The 25,487-nt window shown below is 43.7% G+C and overlaps 1 protein-coding gene across 1 annotated transcript in view; it reads left to right on the top strand.

Moving 5' to 3' along the window:
* The window catches only part of NSD2 (nuclear receptor binding SET domain protein 2), a 150,060-nt gene that overhangs the window by 16,504 nt on the left and 108,069 nt on the right, over positions 1-25,487 (top strand). The window contains exon 2 of the mRNA XM_077816182.1: positions 1,912-2,540. Coding sequence (XP_077672308.1) covers positions 1,941-2,540 — 600 coding nt within the window. The 5' untranslated portion in view covers positions 1,912-1,940. The remainder of the gene's footprint in view (positions 1-1,911; positions 2,541-25,487) is intronic.

Raw genomic sequence — 25,487 nt, 5'->3', positions numbered from 1 at the left:
CTAGCTCTGCAGCACACAAGAGGAAAGGCTGTTCTCAGTGTAATCATAAGTGACATAAGTAATAGTGACCTCAGTATAACTCAGCTCAACATCTTTGAGGAAAAAATCACACTGAAAACTAGCACTATGGGACAGAATGTCACAAAGGAGGTATCTGCTGTCATGCATAAGTCCATCATTAATTGATAAGGGTTTGGACAAAAGTACTCTATGGTAGACCGCTATTCAGTGGTTGCCTACTATGGGTTTTCTTGCACCTTCTTTGAAGGTATCTGATACTGGACTAGATGGATATGATGTGAATCTGATCTGTTATAGCAGTACCTATTTGATTTATGTCGAAGCAGAACTTGGTTACCTTGTGAATAGATGTTCTAATTCCATTCTTCATGAATTCATAGCTGTGTTGTGCTTTGCCCGTATTAATTATATATGAATCTATAATTAGAATTCTGATCTGGGTTCTGCTAATGTTAAACTATGGTGTATGCATATAGAATAGCGGTCCCAAAACTGTAGAGTGGCCCAGGCCAGCCCCCGGGGAGGTAGGGAGGGAGTGCCAACCAGCCCTTCTCCACTCCCAGCTCTGCTACGACCCTGCCCCCAGTCTCAGGCCCCAGCTCTGCACCCGGTCCCAGCCTTGGCCCCTGGATGTGGCGCCGTTCGCAGCCCCACTCCCAGCCCTGACGCCAACTGCAGCCCCAGCTTCGGTTCTCTTACCCCTGTCCGTGTCCACCCCCTCCTACCCCTTCCTCCTCGGGGGCTGTGGCCTGGCTCTGGCGAGGGAGAAGGGGTGAGATGCTGAAAAGTTTGGGGACCACAGATATAGAGGTTTATGCTACAATAAAAGTATCTATTTCCCACTGTTCTCTAGAAAGAGAGAGAGAAAAAAGTAAAGCCGGTGCAGATGGTTTGCCTGATGCTTTCTGTTTGAAAATGTAGGGGTTTTAACACTAAAGTATGCTGAGTTTTCCTTTTTAAATTAATTTTAAAAACATGTCAAAATCAGATTATGCAGCTGAAACTGCATTTGTGTATAAAATTCTTCAAATCTCCTTTGTTTTGGGGAATGGATGTAAAATCATCATTAAAAGCCTCATTTTAGCTATAGGTTGCTGGTTTAAATTTTGCAGTTTGGTCATTAGCCTGAGGGAAGTGATCTTATTGGCATCCATCCAGTTCCTAGTGGACAAATATCCATATCATAAAACCACCACCGTAAGTGGAATTAATTACTGGCAGTCTTAGCAGAGAAACCAAGGGTAAAGCATGAGGAATGATCTACACTTTTTCCCAAGAGGGTGGTGCTTTGATGGCAGTGTTGGCCACCATTTGCAATGGCCACTAGTTTGTCCTTCCACTTCCCATGGTGTATCTGTTATGTGAATACACAGGCAAGTTGAGTCTATGGAACTTTTTAATCTGGCACACTTTACTAGAATTAAACAAATTTTTTTACATCGTTTTGTTTCTAATACCATGTTATGTCTAAACTTTTATCTTTACACACTTTATAATGTTTTTGAAATAAATGGAACTGCTTGTGTAAAATATATGAGAAGGATTTAGGCTGTAGATGTTTAAAATTAATACTCTAAAATCACTTTGTTTTCCTATTTGGACTTTGTTAGAGAATGTTCAGTGAAATTAGAATGATTTATCGTCAATTACAACTTGTTAGAATTTTTGGTACTTAAGTACTGGCAATAAGTAATACATATTACAATGCTTAGGTTGCATATTCTGTAGAAACAAATCTACATTTTAAAAAAAGAATTATCTAAAAATATTTTGTAGGTTAAAACCTTACAGAAGCAGCTTTAACCAGACACTAAAAATGACAATTCTTTTAGCATATTCTTCTATATTTCTGTATTAAAAAAAATCTTTTTTGTTTTTGTTTTGTTACAGCAGTGTAAGACTGGAAAGATCTGGGCTGAATGGACTTTAGCATCAAAAGAAGTTCTCCTCTGTTAACTCGAAAAATTGTTAACCACATAAAAATGAAGCAGGTACCAGAGATCCTTGGAAATGCCAATGGGAAAACGCAGAATTGTGAAGTGAATCGTGAGTGTTCTGTCTACTTAGGCAAAGCACAACTTTCTGCCACTCTGCAAGAGGGTGTCATGCAAAAATATAATGGCCATGATGCTCTTCCATTTATTCCAGCCGATAAATTGAAAGATCTAACTTCTCGTGTGTTTAATGGCGAGTCCGGGGCACAAGATGCCAAGCTGCACTTTGATCCCCAGGAAATAAAAGGAGTTGGAACACCACCCAACACTACTCCTATCAAGAATGGCTCTCCAGAGATTAAGCTGAAAATCACTAAAACCTACATGAATGGAAAGCCTCTTTTTGAATCTTCCATTTGTGGAGACAGTGGAGCAGCTGTGTCCCAGTCAGAGGAAAATGAACAAAAACCAGCAAACAAGGAGAGGAGAAATAGAAAAAGAAGCATAAAATATGACTCCTTACTTGAGCAGGGTCTTGTTGAAGCAGCGTTAGTATCAAAGACTTCAGGCCCCTCTGAAAAAAAGGTAGTAAGTGTTGTTTTTTAAAAAAAAAAAAAATCTTTTTGCCACTAGCCTTGTTTGTTAATCAGTTTATTGCCGCTTGACCAATGAACGTACCAGGTATTTTTATTTCAAGTATTCTGAGTATGCACCTTCCCTTAAACAAGTGTCTTGTTGATGTTCTTAAACCCAGAGCCATTTAGATCTTTGGACCTTCACACTGTGCAAAGTTCCTAATACTCTGAATGTTTTCAGGCTATTACTCTTCTATTTTCCCTGGCTTCAAATGAAGTTGAATTACTTAAAAAGACAAATTTACTTGAAAAGACAAACTTAAAGACAAAAGCTTGCAATGGCTAATATAGAATAGTTTGTATAGAGAAATCAAGACTAACATTTATTAGCAGTATGGCCAAAAGAAAGATGTTACTCTTTTTTTAAAAAATTCTTTTCAGTTAAAGGTATAAAACTAAATGATTATATATAAACACTGAATAAATGATAGCTTTACTTTCTATCAAAGCCATGTTTGGGTCCTCTTTGCTGTCATCCTGGGCTTAAATCTGACTTTACAAGAACTTTTATATTTTGTTTCCTAAAAATTATTAAATTAACAGCATGAAAAGATTTACAAGTAATTTTTTTTTAAATTCGTATCAATTGGACTATTTTCATAAGTATCAGGAATGTTACTCATGTTCATCTAAGAAATTTTAGATCTAATATACAGGATGAATAATAAACATTAGCACTAAAACATTTCTAAGAATTTTTGCTGATCAAAAAGCATAAAATAGCTTATTGTGTTATACAAGGAAGTACATAAATGTAGCTAAATCTACCAAATTAAGACTTGTAAATTCAGAGACTTAAAATTTTAAATTAAAATGTTACATTTCTCCAAAATACTATGTTAAAATGATCTCATTAGAAAGTTATTTCCAGCTACATAAAATGGTAAAATAAGACTATAACTGGTATCTAACAATTAAGCACAAAGTGAGCACTGAATGCAATCTATCTTCTTGGCACAAAGTTGTTTGGGACAGTGGGTCATGAGCCACTGATGGCTTTGAGTTTCTAGAAGTAGATTTGTGGACCACTTGAACGTATTCAGCAAGCATCTCGGTCTGAGAGAACCAAAAAATCTGACATTTCTTTCTAGTTGTAGCAGACCAACTGATGGCTTTTCTATAAACCATCTATACACAACACTTTGTGTCTATCAGCTGTAAATTTGGCCATTGGATCATGTCCCCTGCAAATTTGATTCTGAAGTGATCCATTGATCGTATTTGTGGATGACATTTAAAATTTGAGCTAGCAAAGCCAGGAGAACAGAACAAAATTGTAAAGTGACCTGGAGAGATTAAGACCGCTTCAGGCAACAAGGAACAGAATACTTAAGCTGGCTGGAATGGTTGCAGAAAGTGGCCCCTCGTACAGTTGAGCCCAGAGTCCCTTTTTTACTTGTCTTCACTTAACAATGCTTCCCATATTTAGTAAGCTGCCAATTAAATGTGCTGTTTAGTGTTTACCCCTTCTTACAGATAATTTAATGAAGATGTTCTTTAGGGTACTGAAGAGATGAGTTTTCTTTAACATCAGCTTGCTTCCTTCTCATCTCTCAATCAAATGTTACTGTTTTATAGCATGATTCCTTTTAAAACTTATTATTTATGGTCCATAGTTCTGTTGTCCTACTGTAGGTTTTCTGTTCTTGAAATATTGATTCATTATTCTATTAGGAACTGAAATTGGATTTTTTTTGAGTAGTTAACTGTCAATCACTTGCTTTAAATTTTTTTTTTTTAACAATGGTATACTTCCTTTTTTCCAATCTGGTTCCACCACATCCCTGCCACTATTGTCCATGTATTAAAAAAGACTGTGGTTCAGTAAGTTAGCTAGCTAATACCCTTAACGTCTTATGCTGAATATATAGACCAGGAGTTCTCAACTTTTTTTCATAATGTATCCAAATTCCATTCACATTTGTGATTCCCATAATCTGTCCTATTTGCAGCCCAATAATGTTCTCGTACCAACCACAGCAGTTGTTGAAAAGTAACACTAGAAAAGGATATGTGGCACGTTAGAAACTAACAAATTTATTTCAGCATAAGCTTTCGTGGGCTAAAGCCCATTTCATCAGATGCATGCAGTGGAAAATACAGTAGAAAGATATATACATACATAGAGAACATGAAAAAATGAGAGTTGCCATACCAACTCTAGCGAGAGTAATCGATTAAGGTGGGCTATTATCAGCAGGAGAAAAAAAACTTTTGTAGTGATGATCAGGATGGCCCAGTTGACAAGTTGACCGTTGACAAGAAGGTGTGAGTAACAGTAGGGGGAAAATTAGCATGGGGAAATTGTTTTTAGTTTGTGTAATGAGTCATCCATTCCCAGTCTTTATTCAAGCCTAATTTAATGGTGTCCAGTTTGCAAATTAATTCCAGTTCCGCAGTTTCTCGTTGGAGTCTGTTTTTGAAGTTTTTTTTGTTGATATTTGTTAGTCACTAAGGTGCCACCAAGTACTCCTTGTTCTTTTTGCTGATACAGACTAACACGGCTACCACTCTGAAACTAGAAAAGGATTGCATTTTTAGTTGACTTTAAGGTAGTGTAGCAGATTCAAACAAGGGGAGCCAGCCCCACATGACCAAATGGTTTTTGTGGACCACCAGAAATTGCTCCACAGGCCACTGTTGTTGTGGAGACCACTGATGGGGAATAACTCATGTGGACCTCACAATGAAAATATATTCAAATTTTCCATGTATTCCGGTATCTGCTTATAAGCAGCTATAAAAAGATCTATGTTGAACTTCTACAGTTTTTTAATGTATGTACAGCACTTCACATTTTCCAAATGCTAGTAAGTGCCGGCTGCTTGTTGTATAGAAGGTCTTGGAGGAAACAGATTGAACTGCTAAGAAATTACACTGTCTGGTGTTGCCCAGATAAATGGGACTTCAAAAGCAGTACTTCCCAACCATTATTTATTAACTACTGTTCAGAGGGCAGCATCAGAGCATCATAAAAGCAACTGGGCCAGATCTTATCACCATTGAGGTAATACCATTGACTTCAGTGGAGCTATGCCAGTTTACATCAGCTGAGGATTTGGCCCAGAGTATTTAACATAAAGTGACCTATCATGCATATGCAAAGTCCAAATGATTGCTCTGTGTAATTTGTGGAGAGGCTTCTGATTTAGTCACTGGTACTGTGACCTACCCCTTGTTAGAGTCCACCTTTACTGCTGCAGAGTGTTTAAGACTCTAGGCTTCCCTAATAACTTTCTACTAAATAATTTGCTTTTCTCAAGGCCATCAAGCCTTTCTTGGTGGTTCCTAAGAAAAGCAACCTCTTGAAATAATGCTTCAGTGCCCTTTTTTTACACCGTGGCTATGGAATGTCTTATGATTTTGAGGATTTAGGCACAAAGTGGCTATGGTTACTTGCTGACTTAGGTGGAACTGAAACAACACCTTAGGTAAGAAGTTAACAGTTGGTACTTCTTCTGGTAGTGTCCCTATGGGTGCTCCATTGTCAGTGTGTCTGTGTCCCTCTGCTGCTGATCAGAGAACTTTGATAGCAGTGTCTGTTCAGCCTATGCATGTGCTCTGCCCTGGCTCTGCCATGAGACTGAACAGTGTGCCCAGGTGAATCCTTCTCAACTGTCCTTGGCTGGAGATGGAGCTTTAGCTGTCTGTTCGTGGATCGTTAACTTTTTTTAGAATCTGCAAATTTTTAGCTTTCTTCTGAAGCCTCTTTTCTTTCTTTACTTTGTTTACATTTTTATTTGGCTGTTGCTAAAAAAAGAAAAGACTTTGTTCTTTCATCAAGCCTGGCTGGGGGGACTCCCCTGACATGGTATGCCCGGCTCCCTGGGCTTCAAGAAAAGTCTCAGTGGCAAGTAATCTATCCCTTTGACTGACGGACACTCTGTGTGTCCTCTGCCTGGGGGAGAAACACATCCCACAGAAGTGTGGTTTGTGTCAGCAACCGAAGCCCAGATGCAGAAAGGACAGAGAACTGAGGCTTAAACTCCCACTCATGGAGTCAGTCCTTCAACTAACCGAGCCATGGTGGGAGACCTCACCACAACTCTCTGCTTTGAAGGCAGGTGAGCCTAAAGGGACACCCGCCAGCCATTCACGTAAGGCCTCTAAGAAAAGGTCCGTGAGTCCCCATAGTGAGCCCCGATCTACCCGAAAACAATCAGTTCAATCAGTAATCCTGGGTACTGACGGCACTGTAACCGTCTAAATCCGGTACCTAGGATTCATGTGGTATTGTCCTGATAGAGTGCGTCGGATTGCCTAAGGACCCAGTGGGCAAGAGAAACAGAAAATCCATCCTAGGGAAGGCTCTTGCAGTATGGACATTGGTACTGCCTGTGGTACGCCAGGCACTATCAGGTCCATATCACTGGCTTCTTTGGTACGGGCATCTTGGCACCAACAACCACCACTGGTACTGATGCCTTTGGTGCCACCAGACTTCAGTGCATGACAGACTTTTTGGTATCTGATGCTCCAGTACCGAGTTCACCTGGTGTCTTTGACTTGCCGACAACCTCTGCCGTGCACCACGCTTTTCGTTTTCTGAGTCAGAAAGTGAGCAAGAGGATGTGGTCTCCCGCCACTCTTCTCACCTGCTGAATGATGCCCAATTTCACTGTGGACCTCAGTCATATCGTCGTCCTGATCCACAGCCTCCCTGGTTTGGTCAGCTGTCGTACCAACCACTGCATCCTTTTCCATCACAGTGTCCCTATTGGGATCATTGGGTAGGCTCAAAGACAACAGACCTCCCATAGTCCCAGTGTCACCTATCCGTAACCAGGGAGACGCCCTCCTTCAGCTGCTGCTTCAAAGGCATCTGAACCCCCTGATCAGGCAAGAGAGAAACAGGAGGCTGAAGGTGAGGAGAAAATTACCCATCAAGCCCATTTCTCATCATCCTCACCAGATGAGACGGTGATGTCCCCTCTGCCATCTGTGACAGACTGCTTTAAACTGTTGCAGGACCTGGCACAGCGGGTATCAGGCACTAAAGATACTACTACAAGAGGTGACTGAGTCACACCACAAGCTAGTGGATATTTTACGTTCTTCTGCCTCATCCAGAGTAGCCCTCCCTATTAACAAGACACTCTTGGACCCTGCGAAGATCATATGGCAGCCCCCGTGTCTGTCCCACAGACATGCAAGCAGGCTGACAAAAAAATATTATGTGCTGGCGAAAGACTCAGTTTCCCTTCTCCCTCCCACCTCTCAATTCGTTCATAGTGGATGCGGTCAACTCAAAGGGCCCCCAATTTAAATCCACCCACTATGACCCGGACTGGAAGCACCTGGTTCTTTGGGGGAGGAAAACATACTCCTCGGCTGCTCTTCAGTTCCTCATTACAAACTATCAAGCCTTAATGGCAAAATACAATTACCAGAAAAATTTGAAACTGAACTCTCTTATAAAACAGCTTCCTGATTCGCATAAGGAACAATTCAAGGCCATAATCAAAGCAGGCCAACTGGCAGCTAACACATCTCTCCAGTCTGCACTTGATGCAACAGCAGCACGCTCCATTTCTACTGCCATCATGATGAGACCAGCCTCCGCTCTAATGGGCGTATGAAGGAATGGGACCAACTGCCAGCACCAGTAATTCTTTATGCAGTGTTGTTGGGCACCACTAGGATGATCACTGGTAAGACTGATGTTTGAGGAGAAGGAGGAAAAATCTAAGCCAGCAAGAAATCTAGGGATTGTGGTCTGCATCTACTACGATGTTTGTCCATGAGGCTTTCAGATCCATGTGGGGAAAGTCCCAAACCGCTGACCTCAGTTGATATATTCTGGGATTGTGTCCTAATTTCCTGCTCTGTGGGTGACTGTGACTCTGCCACTTGATTCTTACATTCAGTGCTCCAGCAATGTTTCACCCAGTGGGAAAACTGCAATATTTTCAGATTCTAAGGCTGGAAGGGATCATTGTGATTATCTTGTGTGCCCTCCTGTACTGCACAGGCCATAGAATTTCCTCAAAATAATTCCTTGAGCATATCTTTTAGAAAAAACATCCAGTCTTAAAAATTGCCAGTGATGGAGAATCTACCATGATGCTTGGTAAATTGTTCCAAGGATAAATTATTGATAGTGAGACTAATTAATGCCCTATTTTCAGTCTGAATTTGTCTAGTTACAACTTCTAGCCTTTAGATTCTGTTACGACTTTCTCTGCTAAATTGAAGAGCCTATTATTAAATATTTGCTCCCCATATAGGTACTTATAAATTGTAATTGTCACTCCTTAACCTTCTCTTTGTTAAGCTACGTAGGTAGACTCGAGGAGCTCAGTCAGTATAATGTACTATTTTGTAATGGCCTTGCTTTGGGTGCTTTCCTGGTTAGGTAGTGGATGGTAATGACATCAACCATCTGTGGTTACTGACCATGTGCAACATAGCTTATAGAATTTAGTATAGACAACTTTGTATGGATCCTTTCACCTGTAAGTAATGTCAGGCTGGATAAATTCTTGCAATTCAATTTCAGCCTCCTCTATTCAAGATAAACACTTCATTTTCTGGTGTCAGATATGGTATTCAGTTAGAGCAGATGTTAGGGAGCTCTTGTAGCAGCATAGCTGTGGTAGCATACATGCAGTACACAATCATCAGCCATATGTAGCATGGGGAATAAAATCCCAGATCTTAATCCAAATCCCCCTACCCAAGGTTTTAATCACAGAATGAAGTGCAAATTTTCTTTTGGTAGGTGGTAGTACTAGACCTTATTTGGTGTACACTGACTAACAATTAGAAGAAAGGTCTGGTTCCATGTGGGAGTGCTGAAGACCTGTAAGCCACTGTTACTCTTCTCCTGATGTTAACTTGGCCAGATTATCCCCGGAAGTTGAGAGGATGATAGACTTTTGGTCTTCCTCAGAATTTTCTCTCATCCATCTGTAACAGTATGAAAAGGTCTTACTGTCACAGAGATATGTCCAGTACTGCAGATACTTTGAAAATGTGATAGGTTTTTTTGGTTCTTGGGTTGTGGAAGAGTTTGTGTACTTTACTCATACTGTTTAATGCAGTTTCCCAGATTGTGGTTGTTTTCCCCCCAAACCTCCGCCCCTTAGTGGCCAAAGATGTAGCTTCCTGTGAAGAGGCACTTACTTCATATTTTCAAGGTTAACCATGCAGTCTGTAGAAATTTTTGAGGGGTAAAGTGTTCCATTCCTTTCAGAGGTGGTAATTTAGATGCCAGTGTTGGTACTTGAAATGTTAGCATTGTTAGCCATTTCACTGTTCATCAAAACAAAGAAGAGGAAGTATATTATACGGATCTACACAATCTACTCTTGAGTGACTGCTCATTTTGGGTAGGCCTTTAACAACACACAGCAAAATTTGGGCTGAGTGTAATAGATTTAATTTTTCTGAAGCGGGGCTCAGCTTTCAAAAGTTTGAGGAAATTCTGGTTTCGTGGATGTATTGTGATAACTATTGTTTTTGTGAATGCATCTAAAGATTGTTAATCTAATAGGCTCCTTTTATAAAAGGTTAACAATAATATGCTGTCTAAGTGGGGTTGGACTTCAGTTTCTCTGGAATCCTTCATTTGACCGGAAGGGATCAGTACAAAAGAGCATTGTTAATGACTTCACTAAATTCTGAATGTGTTGGCAGGAGAGTTAGGGTTAAAGTTTGTCCCTGAACTGTGCACTAATCTAGGTCACCAATCTAGGAAACCAGTTTTCTATTTTGGTCCCTTTTGACTATTCTTTCTATAACCACCTTAGGTTTTGCAGGTCTCTGTCTCCTTTTTCCGGCGCACCGACAGTGAAGGATCTTACCTATACTGTTCTTGTATTTTGTGCTTCTCCAGCAAAAGAAGCAGAGTGAAATTGATCTGAGGATCACAAGATGTTGCATTCAACTGCTGTTCTTGCTTGTACAGTACTTCAGGCATTAACATTAAAGACAGGATCCTTCATAGAGAGGTTCTGGAATTGTGTAGTTAAAAAAAATATAAAGGGATAAAATGAACGATGGTTCTTAGAGTGCTTGTCCATATGTATTCCACTCTTGGTGATGCATTTGAGCTCCATGCTCTTGATCAAAGTCTTTAGCCACCAGTGTCTGTTGAGACTGTGCCGCTTGTGCACTGATGCATATGTAAAACACCACCCCCCACCCCTAAGGCATAAAGGGTGGAGTGGGGTCAGCAGGCACTCAGTTTCTTCTTTACTGTCTGCTTTCAATTCTGTCTCACAGTCACAATGTCCCTGTCTCTTGCGCTCTTGTGATTTTAAAACTGATTTTTATATGTAGTTGCCTATTCAGTATAGATTACTAGTTAGTTTAGGATAGCTTTTCTTACTGGGTTTCTGTTCTTGGTAGTTTTTCCTCTTTCATTACCTGGTACTAGGCTTCAGCCCTTACACCTGCTCAAAAGTTACTGGGATTCAAATACAGCTGCTCACATGGGAGGCAGTCCCACTCTGTGGTGGATATAACAGGTGCATGTTGTTTTTGGGTGAAGGTCGTATCCGTGCCAAATGCTTGATTTGTTGTTCCTTTTTCTAAAAGAGCCCAAAACCTAAAGCAAACTCATTTAGGCTCTTTCTGCAGGACAAGTTGATGAGGCTGGCCTCTGATCCAGGTAAGCAAGATCCACCTGGATCTGAACAGTCCTCCTCCAGAAGTTCTCTGTTGACTGAGTGCTATGATCTGCTCTAGACTCCCAGTTCCTGAGAAATACTTCTCTCCGGCTTCCACGTCTAAGCCTTTTTCATCAGCAGAAAGAGGTAGTATGCAGCTCCACTCTTGTAAAGGCCATCATCTGAGGAGACTGTTAAGCATGGGCCACCCCCTGGCTCCTCTCACAGAGGTAACACAAAGCCTGATGTAGGTCCTGCATTCCAATTTCTGTATACCAGTATTGGCCAAGGAGCACCCTCATGTTCTCAGCTACGGCCTGCTGGGCACTTGGTACCAAAGAGGTTCTGATGACCTCAGTATCAACCTTGTCGGCATAGTCTACTCTGGTACTGACCACCGTAAAATACCTGCTTACGGTACTGACAATCTCAACACTGAGATTCAAAGTCCTGGGAGATCTGCCTTCTCTGGGTCTCCGCTGTTATGGACACAGTGAACGTTCTCCAGAGGTACCAACCATGGATATTTCTCCAGCACTGAGTATGTCTGTGATATCTGAAATATTTTCCCAGCTCAGATCCTGGGACTCCGATGAAGTCGCTGCCTCCACTTAAGGTGGAATAGTTATTCTTCTTTGAGTGGATCCCTATGTGTGTTCCACTTCACGTCGGCATGTGCCTCTCAAGCTCTTAATCAGAGATGTTCAGCCTGCATATGCGCCTTAAATTACCTCATACAATATCAAGGTTGGAAGGGACCTCAGGCGGTCATCTAGTGCAACCCCCTGCCCAAAGCAGGGCCAGTCCCCAATTTTTGCCCCAGATCCCTAAATGGCCTTCTCAAGGGTTGAACTCACAACCCTGAGTTTAGCAGGCCAATACGCAAACCACTGAGCTATCCATCCCCGCATTGAGTTATCCCTCCCCGCATGCCACGTCATGCCAGACACCGAGGCTAGGGGTGCATGAGTGAACCATCTTTGTCAACTACCTCAACCTGAGCCAGAGCCTTAGCGTGTCTGCCTTGAGCATTCCTTAGCCCAAAGATTCTCAATCTTTTTCTTTCTGAGGCCCCCCCATCATGCTATAAAAACTCCATGGCCCAGCTGTGCCACAACAACTGTTTTTCTGCATATAAAAGCTAGGGCCGGCTTCAGGAGGTAGCAAGTAGGGCAGTTGCCCAGGACACCACAGGGGGCCCCACAAGGCTAAGTAGCTCAGGCTTCAGCCCCATGTGGCAGGGCTTGGGGACCTGGGCTGCAGTCCTGTGTGATGTGGCTTTGGCATTCTGCCCTGGGCCCTAGTGAGTCTAATGCCAGTCATGCTTGGAGGACCCCCTGAACCCTGCTCGTGTCCTGTGCAGGGGACTCCAGACCTCTGGTTGAGAATCACGGCCTGAGCCTATTTTTCCTTAGTTAAAATAATCTAGTAGCTGGTAACATAGTTGTTCATATAGTTAGTTTGTATAGGGGATTGTTGCATTGTTTTTGTTCTCTTCTCTTTGCCCCACCAGGAGACTGTTTCCTTGGAAGGACATGCCTGGCTCTCTGGGCTCCAGATGCTGCCTCTCCTGCCAAGAGGCTACTCCTGTAAGCCAGGGGTTCTCAACCTTTTTCCTTCTGAGACACCACCCCCCACCCCCACCCCGAAAACATGTTTAAAAACTCCACAGTCCACCTGTGCCACAACTGTTTTTCTACATATAAAAGCCAGGACCAGTGTTATGGGGTAGCAAGCAGGGCAATTGCCCTATGCCACAGGGGACCTGCAAAGCTAAGTTGCTCAGACTTCGGTTTCAGCCCCAGGTGTCGGGACTTGTTTTCAAAGTGGAATAAAATTTTTATCCTTTCTGCTGAGATGCAGTGTTACCATGGTTACCGAGATACCTGCTCATGAAGGATTTGTGCAGTAGCAAACTGGTGATTTAACAGCCTTGTCTTCTAAAAATAGAAACCGTTAAGAAAATGCTACTTGGCTACTGGAAGATAAATACTGCAAGAAAATTAAAACAAGGATAAACAAATGTATGTTGTTAAAATTTGATCATTGTTTGGTATAAAGTTCAAATTTGAGCAGCATTTGTGTTTTAAAAATATATTGTTTCATGGAATTCTCATTGTCACTTCTTAGTCACAGGATGATGATGGAGCAGCTCTCCCCTAGATCAGTTTTTTGAACCTCTGAAATGGTGGCAGCTTATTTTGACACAAGCTTTTGTGGGTCCTTTCCCCTGAAGAACTTACAGCCTAATCAAGAAGAGGAAGTGGATGAGATATTCTTCAAGTAGGTACAAAGATTAGCTAGCACACATGAGCTGGTATTAATGGGGGATTTTAACTTCCCAGATATGTGTTGGAAGATTAATACAGCAAAATGTAATATGTCCTGCAAGTTCTTAGCATGTCTAGGGGACAGTTTTCTGATTCAGAAAGTAGTGGAAACTAGAGAGTCATCCATTTTGAGTCTGGTTTTGACAAACAGGGATGAATTCATCACGAATGTGAAGGTGGTCAGGAACATGGGATGAAGTGATCGTGATCTGATAGCATTCAAGATCTAAGGAAAGGAGGACATGAGAACAGCAAAACAAGGACACTGGACTTCAGAAAAGCCGCTTTCAAACAACTCAGAGAAATAGTATGCGAGGTCCCATTGAGAAACCAGATAGGAAGAATAGGAGTCGAAGTTGGCTAGCAGTTCCTAAAAGATGTAAACAAGAGGCTCAACATCAAGCTATTCTGATGCAGAGGAAAGACCAGAAGAGTCACAGGAGACCAATATGGCTGCAAAAGGAGCTTTTTAGCTATCTAAACATCAGAAGGGATACATACAGGAAATGGAAGGAGGGGCTTGTCACCAAGGAAGTATACATGGGAGTAGCACCAGTGTGTAGAGACAAAATCTGGAGAGGAATGAGTTTTAACATTTCTTGCCAGTTATGAGACAAGAAGGGGTTCTACAAAAATAAGACTAAAAAGAAAGATGGTGTATGTCCACTACTCAGTGAAGATGAGCTGGTAATGGAAGATAAGGTGGCGCTGCTCAGTGCCTACTTTGCTTCAGTCTTCACACAAAAAATAACTCTGCTAGTCTGATCACATGTTATCATAGATAAGTAAGGGGACAGGATGCAGATCAGGATAAGTAAAGAACACATCAGAGCTCTTCTAACTAATTTGACCAACTTAAGTCACAGGGCCTGATGCTGAAGGAATTAGCTGAAGAAATCTCTGAGCCACTGGCAATTATATGTGAAAACTGATGGATGAGAGGTCCTGGAAGACTGGAAAAGAGCTAATAGTATCCATCTTAAGAAGGGGGAGCCAGGGAACTATAGACCAGTCAGCCTGACCGTGATACCTGGGAAGCTACTAGAGGGATGTGTAAAACATTCAGTTTGTGAATACTTGCAGGATGACAGGGTGATCATTAGCAGCCAGCATGGATTTACTGAGAACAAATCGTTCCAAACCAGCTTGATTTCCTTCTTTGACGGGGTAACTGGTTTGATAAGGGGGAATGCAGTGGACATAATATACCTTGACTCCAGCAAGGGGTTTTGATACAGTCCCATATGACATTCTCATAAGTAAGCTGGAAAAAATGTGGACTCGACAGAACTACAATTAAGTGGATAAATAATTGGTTAAACAACCGCAAATGAAGAGTAATGATTAATGGAATGATGTCACTTTCGAAGGAGGTCTCAAGTGGGGCTCCACAGGTGTCTGTTCTGGGTCCAAACATCTTTATTAATGACTTGGATGTAGGAATAGAAAGCATAATGATCAAATTTTGGCAGAGGGTGGCAAACATTTTGAAGGATAGGGCTAAAATTCAAAAGGATCTTGATAAATTGGAGAACTGGACTGTAGACAATAAAATGAAATTCAACAAAGACAAATGTAAGGTGCTACACTTAAAAAAGAAAAAAACAAATGTGCAAATACAGAATGGGGGATAAATGGCTTGGCAGCAGTACTGCTGAGAAGGATCTGGGAGTTGTGGTGGATCACAACCTCAACATGAGTCAGCAATGTGATGCTGTTGCAAAAAAAAAAAAAAAAGGAAAAAGCAATTTTGGGTTGCATTAACAGCGATTCATAGTATGCAAGTTACAGGAGGTTATTGATAGCTTGTCGCTGGTTAGTCCTCTGCTGGAATACTGTGTCCAGGTTTGGTCACCAATGTATAGAAAGGATGTAGAGAAACTTGAAAGGATCCAGAGGCGAGTGACAAAGGTGATCAAAGGGATGGAATGCCAGCCATATAAGTGAAGGCTGAAGGAACTGGGTATGTTTAGTTTGGAAAAGGGGGGACATAATAGTGGTCTTCAAGTACTTGAAAGGCTGCCATAAAAAAGATGGAGAAAAATTGTTGTTCTTTGAGTGCTTGCTCATGTCCATTCCATATTAGGTGTGTGTGCTCGTTTTCCGTCAGTGGTGTACGTAGGGGACTGACGCCCCCAGGAGTGGCGCACACATGCTGTGATACAAGGCATGCCACCAGCTACCCCCACCCTCCATTCCTTCTTGCCGCCAGTGACGGTGCTGGAATGTCTGCTCCTTTGACTAGCTTTTCACTTCGTTCAGTGTGCATCTCAAACTTTTTCCCTGTAAAATATTGTATATAGTTAGTAGTTACCTTTAGTGTTAGTTCTAGTTAGTTGCTCCCAGACAGGACTCGGCCTAGGGACCGGGCATGTCCCGGTCCCCAGGCTTTAAGCCATGTGATTGTTGTAAGAGGCCTGTGCCCATCAGTGACCTGCATGTTAGTTGTTTAAGGTGTCTAGGCGAAGGACACACAAGCGACAAGTGTCACATCTGTAAATCATTTAAACCGCAAACAACAAAGGAGAGACACATCCTGATGGTGCCGGGGACCATGCCGACTCTGGAGTGGAGGTCTGACTCGTCCCCAAGCACTGCAGCATCGGTGCAGAGCTCCCCGTCAGGGCCATCTACAAGCTGACAGTGATCCCCGGCCAAGAAGCCCAAAAGGACTGCGTGGGGAAATCTCTCTCTTCCCATAAGGGAAAGAAGAGGGCCAAAGGAGAACCAAGACCTGTACTGGGCTGCTCAACGCCTCAGTCAGGGAGTCAGCCCTCAGCTCAAGTCAAGCAGTCTAGCCCCTCTCATACTATGTCTACCACACCGGACAGTGACGAGGGCCTCCATCAACTAGAAGTCCCGGCAAGCACAGGAGATCCTGACGCTACCGGTGCACGCACACCGGCTCTGGCAGTACCCAAGTCTAGGGGTAAACCTGCCTTAGGACTGTTCTGCGTGCCCCGCCTCAGCGGCACCATTCCCAATCACAGGGGATGTTCCACCAGCGCTCACCTGCACAGAGCCGTCATGCCTCAGAAGTAGGGAGGCAGGCTCAGAGAAGCCCTCTTTGGTCTCTGGACCCTGGGAACCAACAGCGGGATTCGAGGCGAGGGTCACTGGTAATCTGGCACAGACCTGCAGAGGCACGCACCCCCCAGCATGAGCGTCGAGACAGGGGTCGGTGTGTCTCCAATGCCTCGGCACCAATCATGCAACCGATTGGTTGCACAAACCCACTGGTCACTCGCCGGCACCTGTTGCCGAGACACGAATCCGCACGGTCGGTGAGATCCGACAACCAGCCTGCTCCTGCTCTCAGGCCTGCTCTAGGTCCTGGTACCAGTCGAGCCGCACAAGTCGTAGATTGCTGGTCTACTGACGCCGATATGCCAAAGATCCTCGAGGGCCCATGTGAGGCACTTGTCTTGATTGGACAGGTCGACGTCGAGGCACAGCAGCCAGCACTGTTTTAACTTCTGCGTATTTCTAATTTATTTTTTTAACATAAGTCTCATGGCCTTTATTATGCATAATAAAGTTGGACCTTTATTGTGCATCAAGATCTGTGTATTCTGTGGTTCTCTGCTAGAAACTTTGGAAATACTGCAGGAGCTTCAAAGATTTCTTTTTTTAATGGAAGTTTTATTGAGTAAAACAATAAACAGATATTTATATTCAGTTATTTGATATTCATTTTTCAGTATGTCATGGGTTATTTTTCTAGGTTTCAAAGTTGATATGCTCTTTAATATGATTGGGATTGTTTGTACCTCATAGCTGTTTTGGGCTATCTACAGACTTGGGAACTGATCACTATATTAGTTTTACACTCATTTATAAAGTTTTCTTCATAGCCATGAATGCTAGAAACATGCAGGTTTTTAAAAAGTGCAAGCTTGAGGTCTTGGGGAACAATTCTATGGAAAGGGATAAATTCTGGAACAAATTCACCAGCTACAAAATTAGGCAGGGGTAAAAAACAGGGCCCTTTATCTCTCACTTTTTAAATTGCCTTCTGTCTAAAACTAAACATGTTAATTATGAAAAAAGTCTCTCCTTTAAACAAAAATAAAAAAATAAAAATTCTAATCTTATATATTGTATTGTGTATCTTAAAAATGTTTAAGGAAGATTCCTCTGGGCCTGTATTTTTGTTTTTATTTCCATCAATACACATTTTTCATTCAGATCAAATCTCTAGTGTTTTTTCATAGTTCCTTTCTGACCTTAAAATCTACAAATCTATTATCTGGTGTGATTTCCTGTGTTCCACAGACCCTGCAATATCGCCCAGTATGAAGCCCATAATTTATGGTTGATCTAAAGCAGGGGTCTGCAACCTGTGGCACGCGTGCCAATTTTTACTGGCACGCTGCTGCCAGCCCCACTCAGCCCGCTGCCTGCCTGGGTGAACAGAACCCCAGGCCAGCAGCGGGCTGAGCGGGGCCTGTGGCCGGGACCCCAGCTGGCAGGAGCCAGGGGATGGAATCCCAGACCGGTGGCAGGCTGAGCCACTGCCAGTCTGGGGTTCTGTCTGCCACCCCACTCAGCCTGCTGACAGTCTGGGGTTCTGGCGGCCGGTCCCTTGCCAGCTGGGGTCCTAGCCATCGGCCCTGCTCAGCCTGCTGCCGGCCTGGGATACCAGCCGCCAGCCCCACTCACCTCGCTGCTGGTCTAGGGTTCTAGCTGCCCAGCCTCCTGCCAGCTGGGGTCCTGGCCGCCGCCCCGCCCAGCCCACTGCCAGTCTGAGGTTCCGTCGGGGGGACCTGTAAATGTAAAATTTATTACTGGCACAGGAAACCTTAAAATTAATGAAGACTTGGCGCGCCACTTCTCAAAGGTTACCGACCCCTGATCTAGAGCATGTCTCTTAGAAGGGCCTCCAGTCTTGATTGAAAGACATTGTGATGGAGAATCCTGACTTCCCTGCCATTTTAGGAATTGGCTGGCTTTAGCCCTGCTTGGATACATGAACTACTTTGGATACAGATGTCTCTTGTTCCCATACTTATTTTTGTGTGGTGGTGTTGCCACATGATTATGTAATATCACATTCCCATATAATATAATTACCCTCGTGGACAAATTTGTTGATTTCTCTCCTCCTGTTTTCATCTACTTTAACAACTGTCTCTGACTAACTGGATATCCAGTACCAACTCTCTTTGCTTGGTGATGTTCTTTGCTGGGAGCAACTAGATTTCTTGCAGCATCTCTTATACCTAGGCATAGCCTTGTGCATTTTGTGGTCACAGAACTTGCTGTAGAATCTACTCATTGTTGCAGAATTGTGTTCCAGAATGTAAGTGTTCGTGTGTGTGTGTGTTGTTGTTAAATTATTTCTAAGCTCTTATGGTTGGGAAGGTCCTTTCTAAATGTGAATGACAAAGTAATGAAATACTGGCTTTCTGATGCTGCAGTCAGCTTGAAACAATAGTTCTAAGGTGTCAGCTGGCCCATTCATATAACTTATGAAACCTAAGGACAATTTAGATGTTAGCATTGTTAACTATGTCACTGCTCATCATTTTAGAAGAAACATTCAGACAGTATATTTATTCCACAATCCCAAACTACCTTTCATTCCTCTCTTGGTGTAAAAAAAGCTTTATATGTCCCTTACTGGCTACTAATATGCTCAGTTTCCTCCCACCTCCACATACTCACAAGACAACTTAAATCATAGAATCATAGAATATCAGGGTTGGAAGGGACCTCAGGAGGTCATCTAGTCCAACCCCCTGCTCAAAGCAGGATCGATCCCCAATTAAATCATCCCAGCCAGGGCTTTGTCAAGCCTGACCTTAAAAACTTCTAAGGAAGGAGATTCCACCATCTCCCTAGGTAACACATTCCAGTGTTTCACCACCCTCCTAGTGAAAAAGTTTTTCCTAATATCCAACCTAAATCTCCCCCACTGCAACTTGAGACCATTACTCCTTGTTCTGTCATCTGCTACCACTGAGAACAGTCTAGATCCATCCTCTTTGGAACCCCCTTTCAGGTAGTTGAAAGCAGCTATCAAATCCCCCCTCATTCTTCTCTTTTGAAGACTAAACATCCCCAGTTCCCTCAGCCTCTCCTCATAAGTCATGTGTTCCAGTCCCCTAATCATCTTTGTTGCCCTCTGCTGGATTCTTTCCAATTTTTCCACATCCTTCTTATAGTGTGGGGCCCGAAACTGGACACAGTACTCGAGATGAGGCCTCACCAGTGTCGAATAGAGGGGAACGATCACGTCCCTCAATCTGCTGGCAATGCCCCTACATATACATCCCAAAATGCCATTGGCCTTCTTGGCAACAAGGGCACACTGTTGACTCATATCCAGCTTCTCGTCCACTGTCACCCCTAGGTCCTTTTCTGTAGAACTGCTGCCTAGCCATTCGGTCCCTAGTCTTTAGCAGTGCATTGGATTCTTCCGTCCTAAGTGCAGGAGCTAACTTCTGTGATAGCTTTATACATTTTGATACAAACATTTGTGATACTTCCAAAATTTAATATATATGAGCAGAATAAAATAATCTATCAAAAGTCAAAGAAAAACTAATTGGCATTATTACTTTTCAGATTATCCAAATTGCAGAATTTCCAGTCTCTTGCACAAGACTACTGCAGAAACTAGAAGCCCTTGCCCATAGGTTAAAGGTGCAGGTTGGCATAGATTACACATGTCCACATGTTTATGGTCATTTTATAAAGTAACATTTTCTATCCCATTGACATCCTGAAACAGAATTCTCCTATTGGAGTTGGACCAGATCCAGGTTAATACAGTGAGTGAAGTGTTACAGGTTGGATTCTTTACTCAACTGTAGCGTTAACTACATAGCAATGTCATCAAGTTGCAAGCTGTCATGTTTCACCTTTTCTGGGTTGAGAAAAAATAGCTAGTGATGTCACACATTCTTATGGATGAACCATAAGAATGGCAGTGGTTGCTTATCAAATTTCCGAGGAGTATAAAAACCAAGGTATTTGAAATGTGAAGGACTAGGGGAGAAGGTAATTTAAAATTACAACTTTTACTTTTGAGCCCTCTCCTGCCCGTTTCTCTTCCATCTTTTTTTCATAAAGCTGGTACCCTTAAAGTATAACTTTCCACTTCAACTTAATTGTGATTATGGAGCAACTCTATTTCTCTTAATTAAGAAAAAATGAATGAAAAGCAGCCCAACCACTTTTCAAATCAAAGGCTTCTCTTGGAGATTTATCCAGGAAGCAAGGTATATCTCTTTTGGGATTAGATGTCCACCATACCAGCTACTGGCCATCTGAAAGTGCTGCAGGACTTACCAGTACTGGGACAAAAGAGGCCCAGCGGGCAGCCATCTTCTGTATACTCTAAGCATCCTATTATCTTGTGATTTTTCCTCAGACTTCAAGTGCTTGCACATGTCCATTCCAATGTAGGTGTATGTGTGCCCTGAGCACAGCTGCCGGAATTTTTTCCCCAGAGGTATCCATTGGATCTGCTCCAGTGTCCTCTGGTGCCACGGACTCATAGCGCTGGTATAAAGGGCCCCGCCGACTCTGCTTTCCTTGTGTTCCTTCTTACTGCCTATGACAGTTGCTGGAACCTCATTGCTCAGGCAGTCCTCCTAGTGGTTGTTTCTCCAGGTTTTTAGTGTAAACAATTGTTTTGTTTTAGAGTAACAGCCGTGTTAGTCTGTATTCGCAAAAAGAAAAGGAGTACTTGTGGCACCTTAGAGACTAACCAATTTATTTGAGCATGAGCTTTCGTGAGCTACAGCTCACTTCATCAGATGAAGTGAGCTGTAGCTCACGAAAGCTCATGCTCAAATAAATTGGTTAGTCTCTAAGGTGCCACAAGTACTCCTTTTCTTTTTGTTTTGTTTTAGTAGTTTTTAGAACTTAGGCAGCTTTGGATGCCCCCACGCTTAGTGGGGTTGTCTGCTTCCCTGGTGCTGGGGCATGCCTTGGTCCCTGGCTTTCAAACCCTGCGGCTCCTGAGCTATATCTATGCCTTTGAGCAACCCACATCCGAGCTGTCTCAATGGGGGAAGTTCATAGGAAAGATGCCTGCCAAGTCTGCAGGGACTTTAGGCCCCAGACCAAGAAGGACTAAGCTGCACGACCGAAGGTCCTCCTCCTGGAGGCAGCCTTAATAACTGCCTCAGAGCCGTGCTTGGACTCCGCACCTAGCACCTCAGCCTTGGTGCAGAGCACTCTTCCAAAGGCTCTGGACTTTCGGCACCAATCGTCTTCCCCGGTGTCTAAGAAGAAACACTGTAACCAGCAAGAGACGAGCCAGAGTACGGAAGACAAAAGGAGATGGAGAGTGCAAGACCCGTGTCGGGCCGCTCTTAATCCCTGGCACCGCATCATCAGGTGCCTGCAACTCTGGTGCCTCAGCAAGCCCCTTGGACACCTACTGGGAGCCACCTCTGAGCAGACAACACACCAGCCAGTTTGCAGTGCTGTCAACCCATGAAGCTTTTGCAGGGGCTAGGGACCTTCTTAACCTACTGGTACTGGGGTCCCTCGAGGATCAGGACTCAGGTGCCACTGAGCAACAGAGAGTTATCACCCAAACCTCGACCAGTGCTGCAGCTGCCGTCCAGGGGAAAACCCGTGTTGTCAGCCTCAGGGTCACCTCGGCGATCTTCTGTGGCATGGAGTGGCAACACACTCTCTCTGCACCGCAGCTCCTCATCTCCGTCTTGGAGGTTAGAGCGCCCCCAACATCACGCAGAGACACTAAAGACCTGGACTCTGGTACTGAGCACAGGACCAAGCCCCACAGGCTGCTGCACATGTCAAGGAATCAACAGGCTCTTCAGCCCATTTTAGCCGCCTCATTCTCCTCTCTGGACGAGGTGATAGTGAGACCAGGAATCTCCCCTCCACAAGACTACCACATGGCTTACCAGGACCTGTTAAAGCAGGTAGCTTTGAACTTGGGAGTCCAGGTGGAAATGGTCATGGAGACAACACAGTCTCCTGAACATTTTTTCAATGGTGGGGCCCTTTAGAATGACTCTACCACTTAATGAAGCCATCATGGTCCCAATCAAGGCTCTGTGGTAAACCCCTGCTTCCCTCCCTCTGACAGCAAAGCACACAGAGCGCAAGTATTTCGTTCCCACCAAAGGGTTTGAATTCCTTTTCTTGCACCCTCCCCTGGGATCCCTGGTTGTAGCAGCCGCCAAAGAAAGGGATTGCCAAGGACAGGTGGGTCCTAGCCCAAAGCAAAGGATCCAAAGAAATTGGACATGTTCAGACAGAATGCATATTCCACATCCACTGGGGGCCTGCGGCTCCGCATAGAGAATTAGCAAGCCTTGTTGAGTTATGATTTTAATATGTGGGAGTCCATGTCATAATTCAAGGATGTACTCCCCCAAGACTCCAAACAGTTTTCCTCCCTAATTTGAGGAGGGGAAGACTGGCTCATGCCTCTCTGCAAGCAACCCCGAATGCTGCTGATTCAGTGGACAGATCAATGGTGAAAGCGGTAAAAGTGCGCAGGAGTTTTTGGTTGCAGTCCTCAGGGCTCCCTCATGAGGTGCAACAGACTATTCAGGACCTCCAAAGGCAACGTTGAAATTCCTGGGACTGTGTGTGCCAGCAGGGTTAAGGAAGCAGTATAGGCCACAGCAGACGGGCTGTTACTCTTCTCAACCAGCCAGATAAGACCAGCAGAGGAGAAAGAGCAGAGGGTTCAGGCGCAGACCTCTTCCCCCATGCTTCTTGGCAGGTCCTGCAAAGTCTGGCCCCAGACATTCAGGGTCTTTGAAATACTCATCCTCTTTCAAGTGCTTGTTCATGTTTATTCCATGTCAGGTGTGTGACTTTTCTCCAGGGGTATCCATAGGGACAGCTCTATTGCCTCTGGAGGCCCGTGCTCATGCACCGGAATAAGTAGTGTCGCTGGCCCTGCGCCCTCTCACTTCCGTCTTACTACCCATGACAGTTGCTGGAACAATATTCTTTTGTGCTTCAGCAGTTTCTTCCATTGATTTTTTTCCAAACTCTTGTTGTAAATAGTTGGTAGTTTTAGTAGTGTGTCAGGTAGTTAGTCCCCTTTCAGGACTTTGTTCCCAGGATGGGGCATACCCTGGTCTCCGGGCTTCAAGCCATGTGCGTCCTGCACAAAACCTATGCCCACAAGTGATCACCACTCAAGTTGTCTAAAGTGCTTGGAGGAGACTCATGTAAAGGACAGGTGCAGGATCTGCAGGAGTTTCAGATCCCGCAGTCAAAAAGACAGGGACATTAGATTGAAAGCTCTGCTTATGGAAGCCACAGTGAGACTGGTCTCCAAGCCGAGCCGCTTGGACTTGGCACCGAGTACATCTGCCTCGGTGCATAGTGCACTCCCGGCATGGGCTCTCCCAACACCACTCTACTTCCCTGGTACCAGCAAAGCAGCACAGGAAGTATGCCTAAAGGAGACCAGGAAAGCTTGGGGGCGAGATGCGACCCACATTTGGGCCACTCACCAGCCCCTCAGAGGCATATGCCTGCAGAAGCTATGCCACCCACGGTACCTAGTCCGCTGAGAGATCCTCCAAGTACACCAGGCACTAGTAGAAGCAGGGCATACCTGAGGGAACCATCCATGCCAAAAGCACCTCTGCTGCTTTTCTAGCATAAGTCCCAATTCAGGATATCTGCAGGGCAGCAGCCTGGTTGTTGTTTCACACATTCACAACACACTATTCCATTTTCAGCAGGCTAGAGACAATGCTGGCTTTGGGCGCACAGTTTGTTAATCAGCTTGAACTCCAGCCCCACTTCCTGTACAACTGCTTGTGAGTCACCTTCATTGCAGGCACTGAAAGAAAAAATGGTTATTCACCTTTCTGCAACTGTTGTGCTTTGAGATATGTTGCACATGTCCATCCAAAACCTTCGTCCCCTCTTTCAGAAGTGGTTGACAAGAAGAAACTGAAGGTGAATGGGGTCGGTGGGGCCTTTTATACTGGTGCTATGAGCACGTGGCCAGAGGGCGCTGGAGCTGACTCAACGGATACTACTAAGGGAAAAAATTCCAGCCGCTGTGCTCGGGGCATGCACACACCTACGTTGGAATGGACATGTGCAACAAATCTGGAAGAACAACACTTAGAGAAAGATTAGCAACTTTTATCCTGTCCCAAAACAGAAGAAAAGAAGTTTCTTCTGCTGTCTTCTTCCTACCTCCCTTAAAGGAGGAGGAAGGATCTAAGCATTTTTCTTCTGCAGGAAAGGCCAGTAACGTCTTACTCAGGTGCTCCTTCTCTGCTCCACTCAGATAATTGGCAGAAAATTATTGGTGAAGATGAGCAGGGCAGTAAATTGTGCCTTACCTGTCCAGCTACAGGAGAACCTAAGGTACTTGCCCTGATACTCTGGGGGGAGGAGATGGTCTGAGCCCAGAGTGATGTGTTAACTTTGCTCCTCTCAAAGGCAAAACAATGAGACCAATTTGGGGAGAAGGATATCTCTGGTAGTCTCTCACTCTACACAGGCCTTCTCCTTAGCAAAACAGAGAGTACACACTGCTCAAATTCAAGCTGCTTCTGCTTCAGTTGCTAATGTACTGGCTGTACGCCTATAAGAAATTAGATGGTAAGTTTGTGTCAAAGTACTTGAATTATTTTTCCCATACAAAATAAAATCATCCGGAAATAAAAGTTTTTACCTTTATTTTATTTTTGCGGACCCCCCCCCCCCCCATGTGCTTTTAAAAACACAAAAGCAACTTTGCCATTCTTCAGTTCTTTGTCAATATACTACCAATTTAAAAAACAGATTTTTGTTTGAGGAAAAACAGCTCAACTAAAATGTGAACTTCACGTATCCTTATCTCTTATATCAGAACACTAGGATTCCACAGATGTCAAGAATTTCACCTCGGTAGCAGTAGGAATGTTCATTATCATGACAGCCCTTTAAATACAGCCCTGTAACCATCTGAATGCCCAGACTAACTAAAATAGCATTAAG

Source organism: Eretmochelys imbricata, chromosome 4 (genome assembly GCF_965152235.1).
Source record: "Eretmochelys imbricata isolate rEreImb1 chromosome 4, rEreImb1.hap1, whole genome shotgun sequence".
In the NCBI taxonomy this organism is placed as follows: Eukaryota; Metazoa; Chordata; order Testudines; family Cheloniidae; genus Eretmochelys; species Eretmochelys imbricata.
The sequence above is the reverse complement of the archived record's forward strand: the minus strand, read 5'-3'. Positions and strand labels throughout refer to the sequence as shown.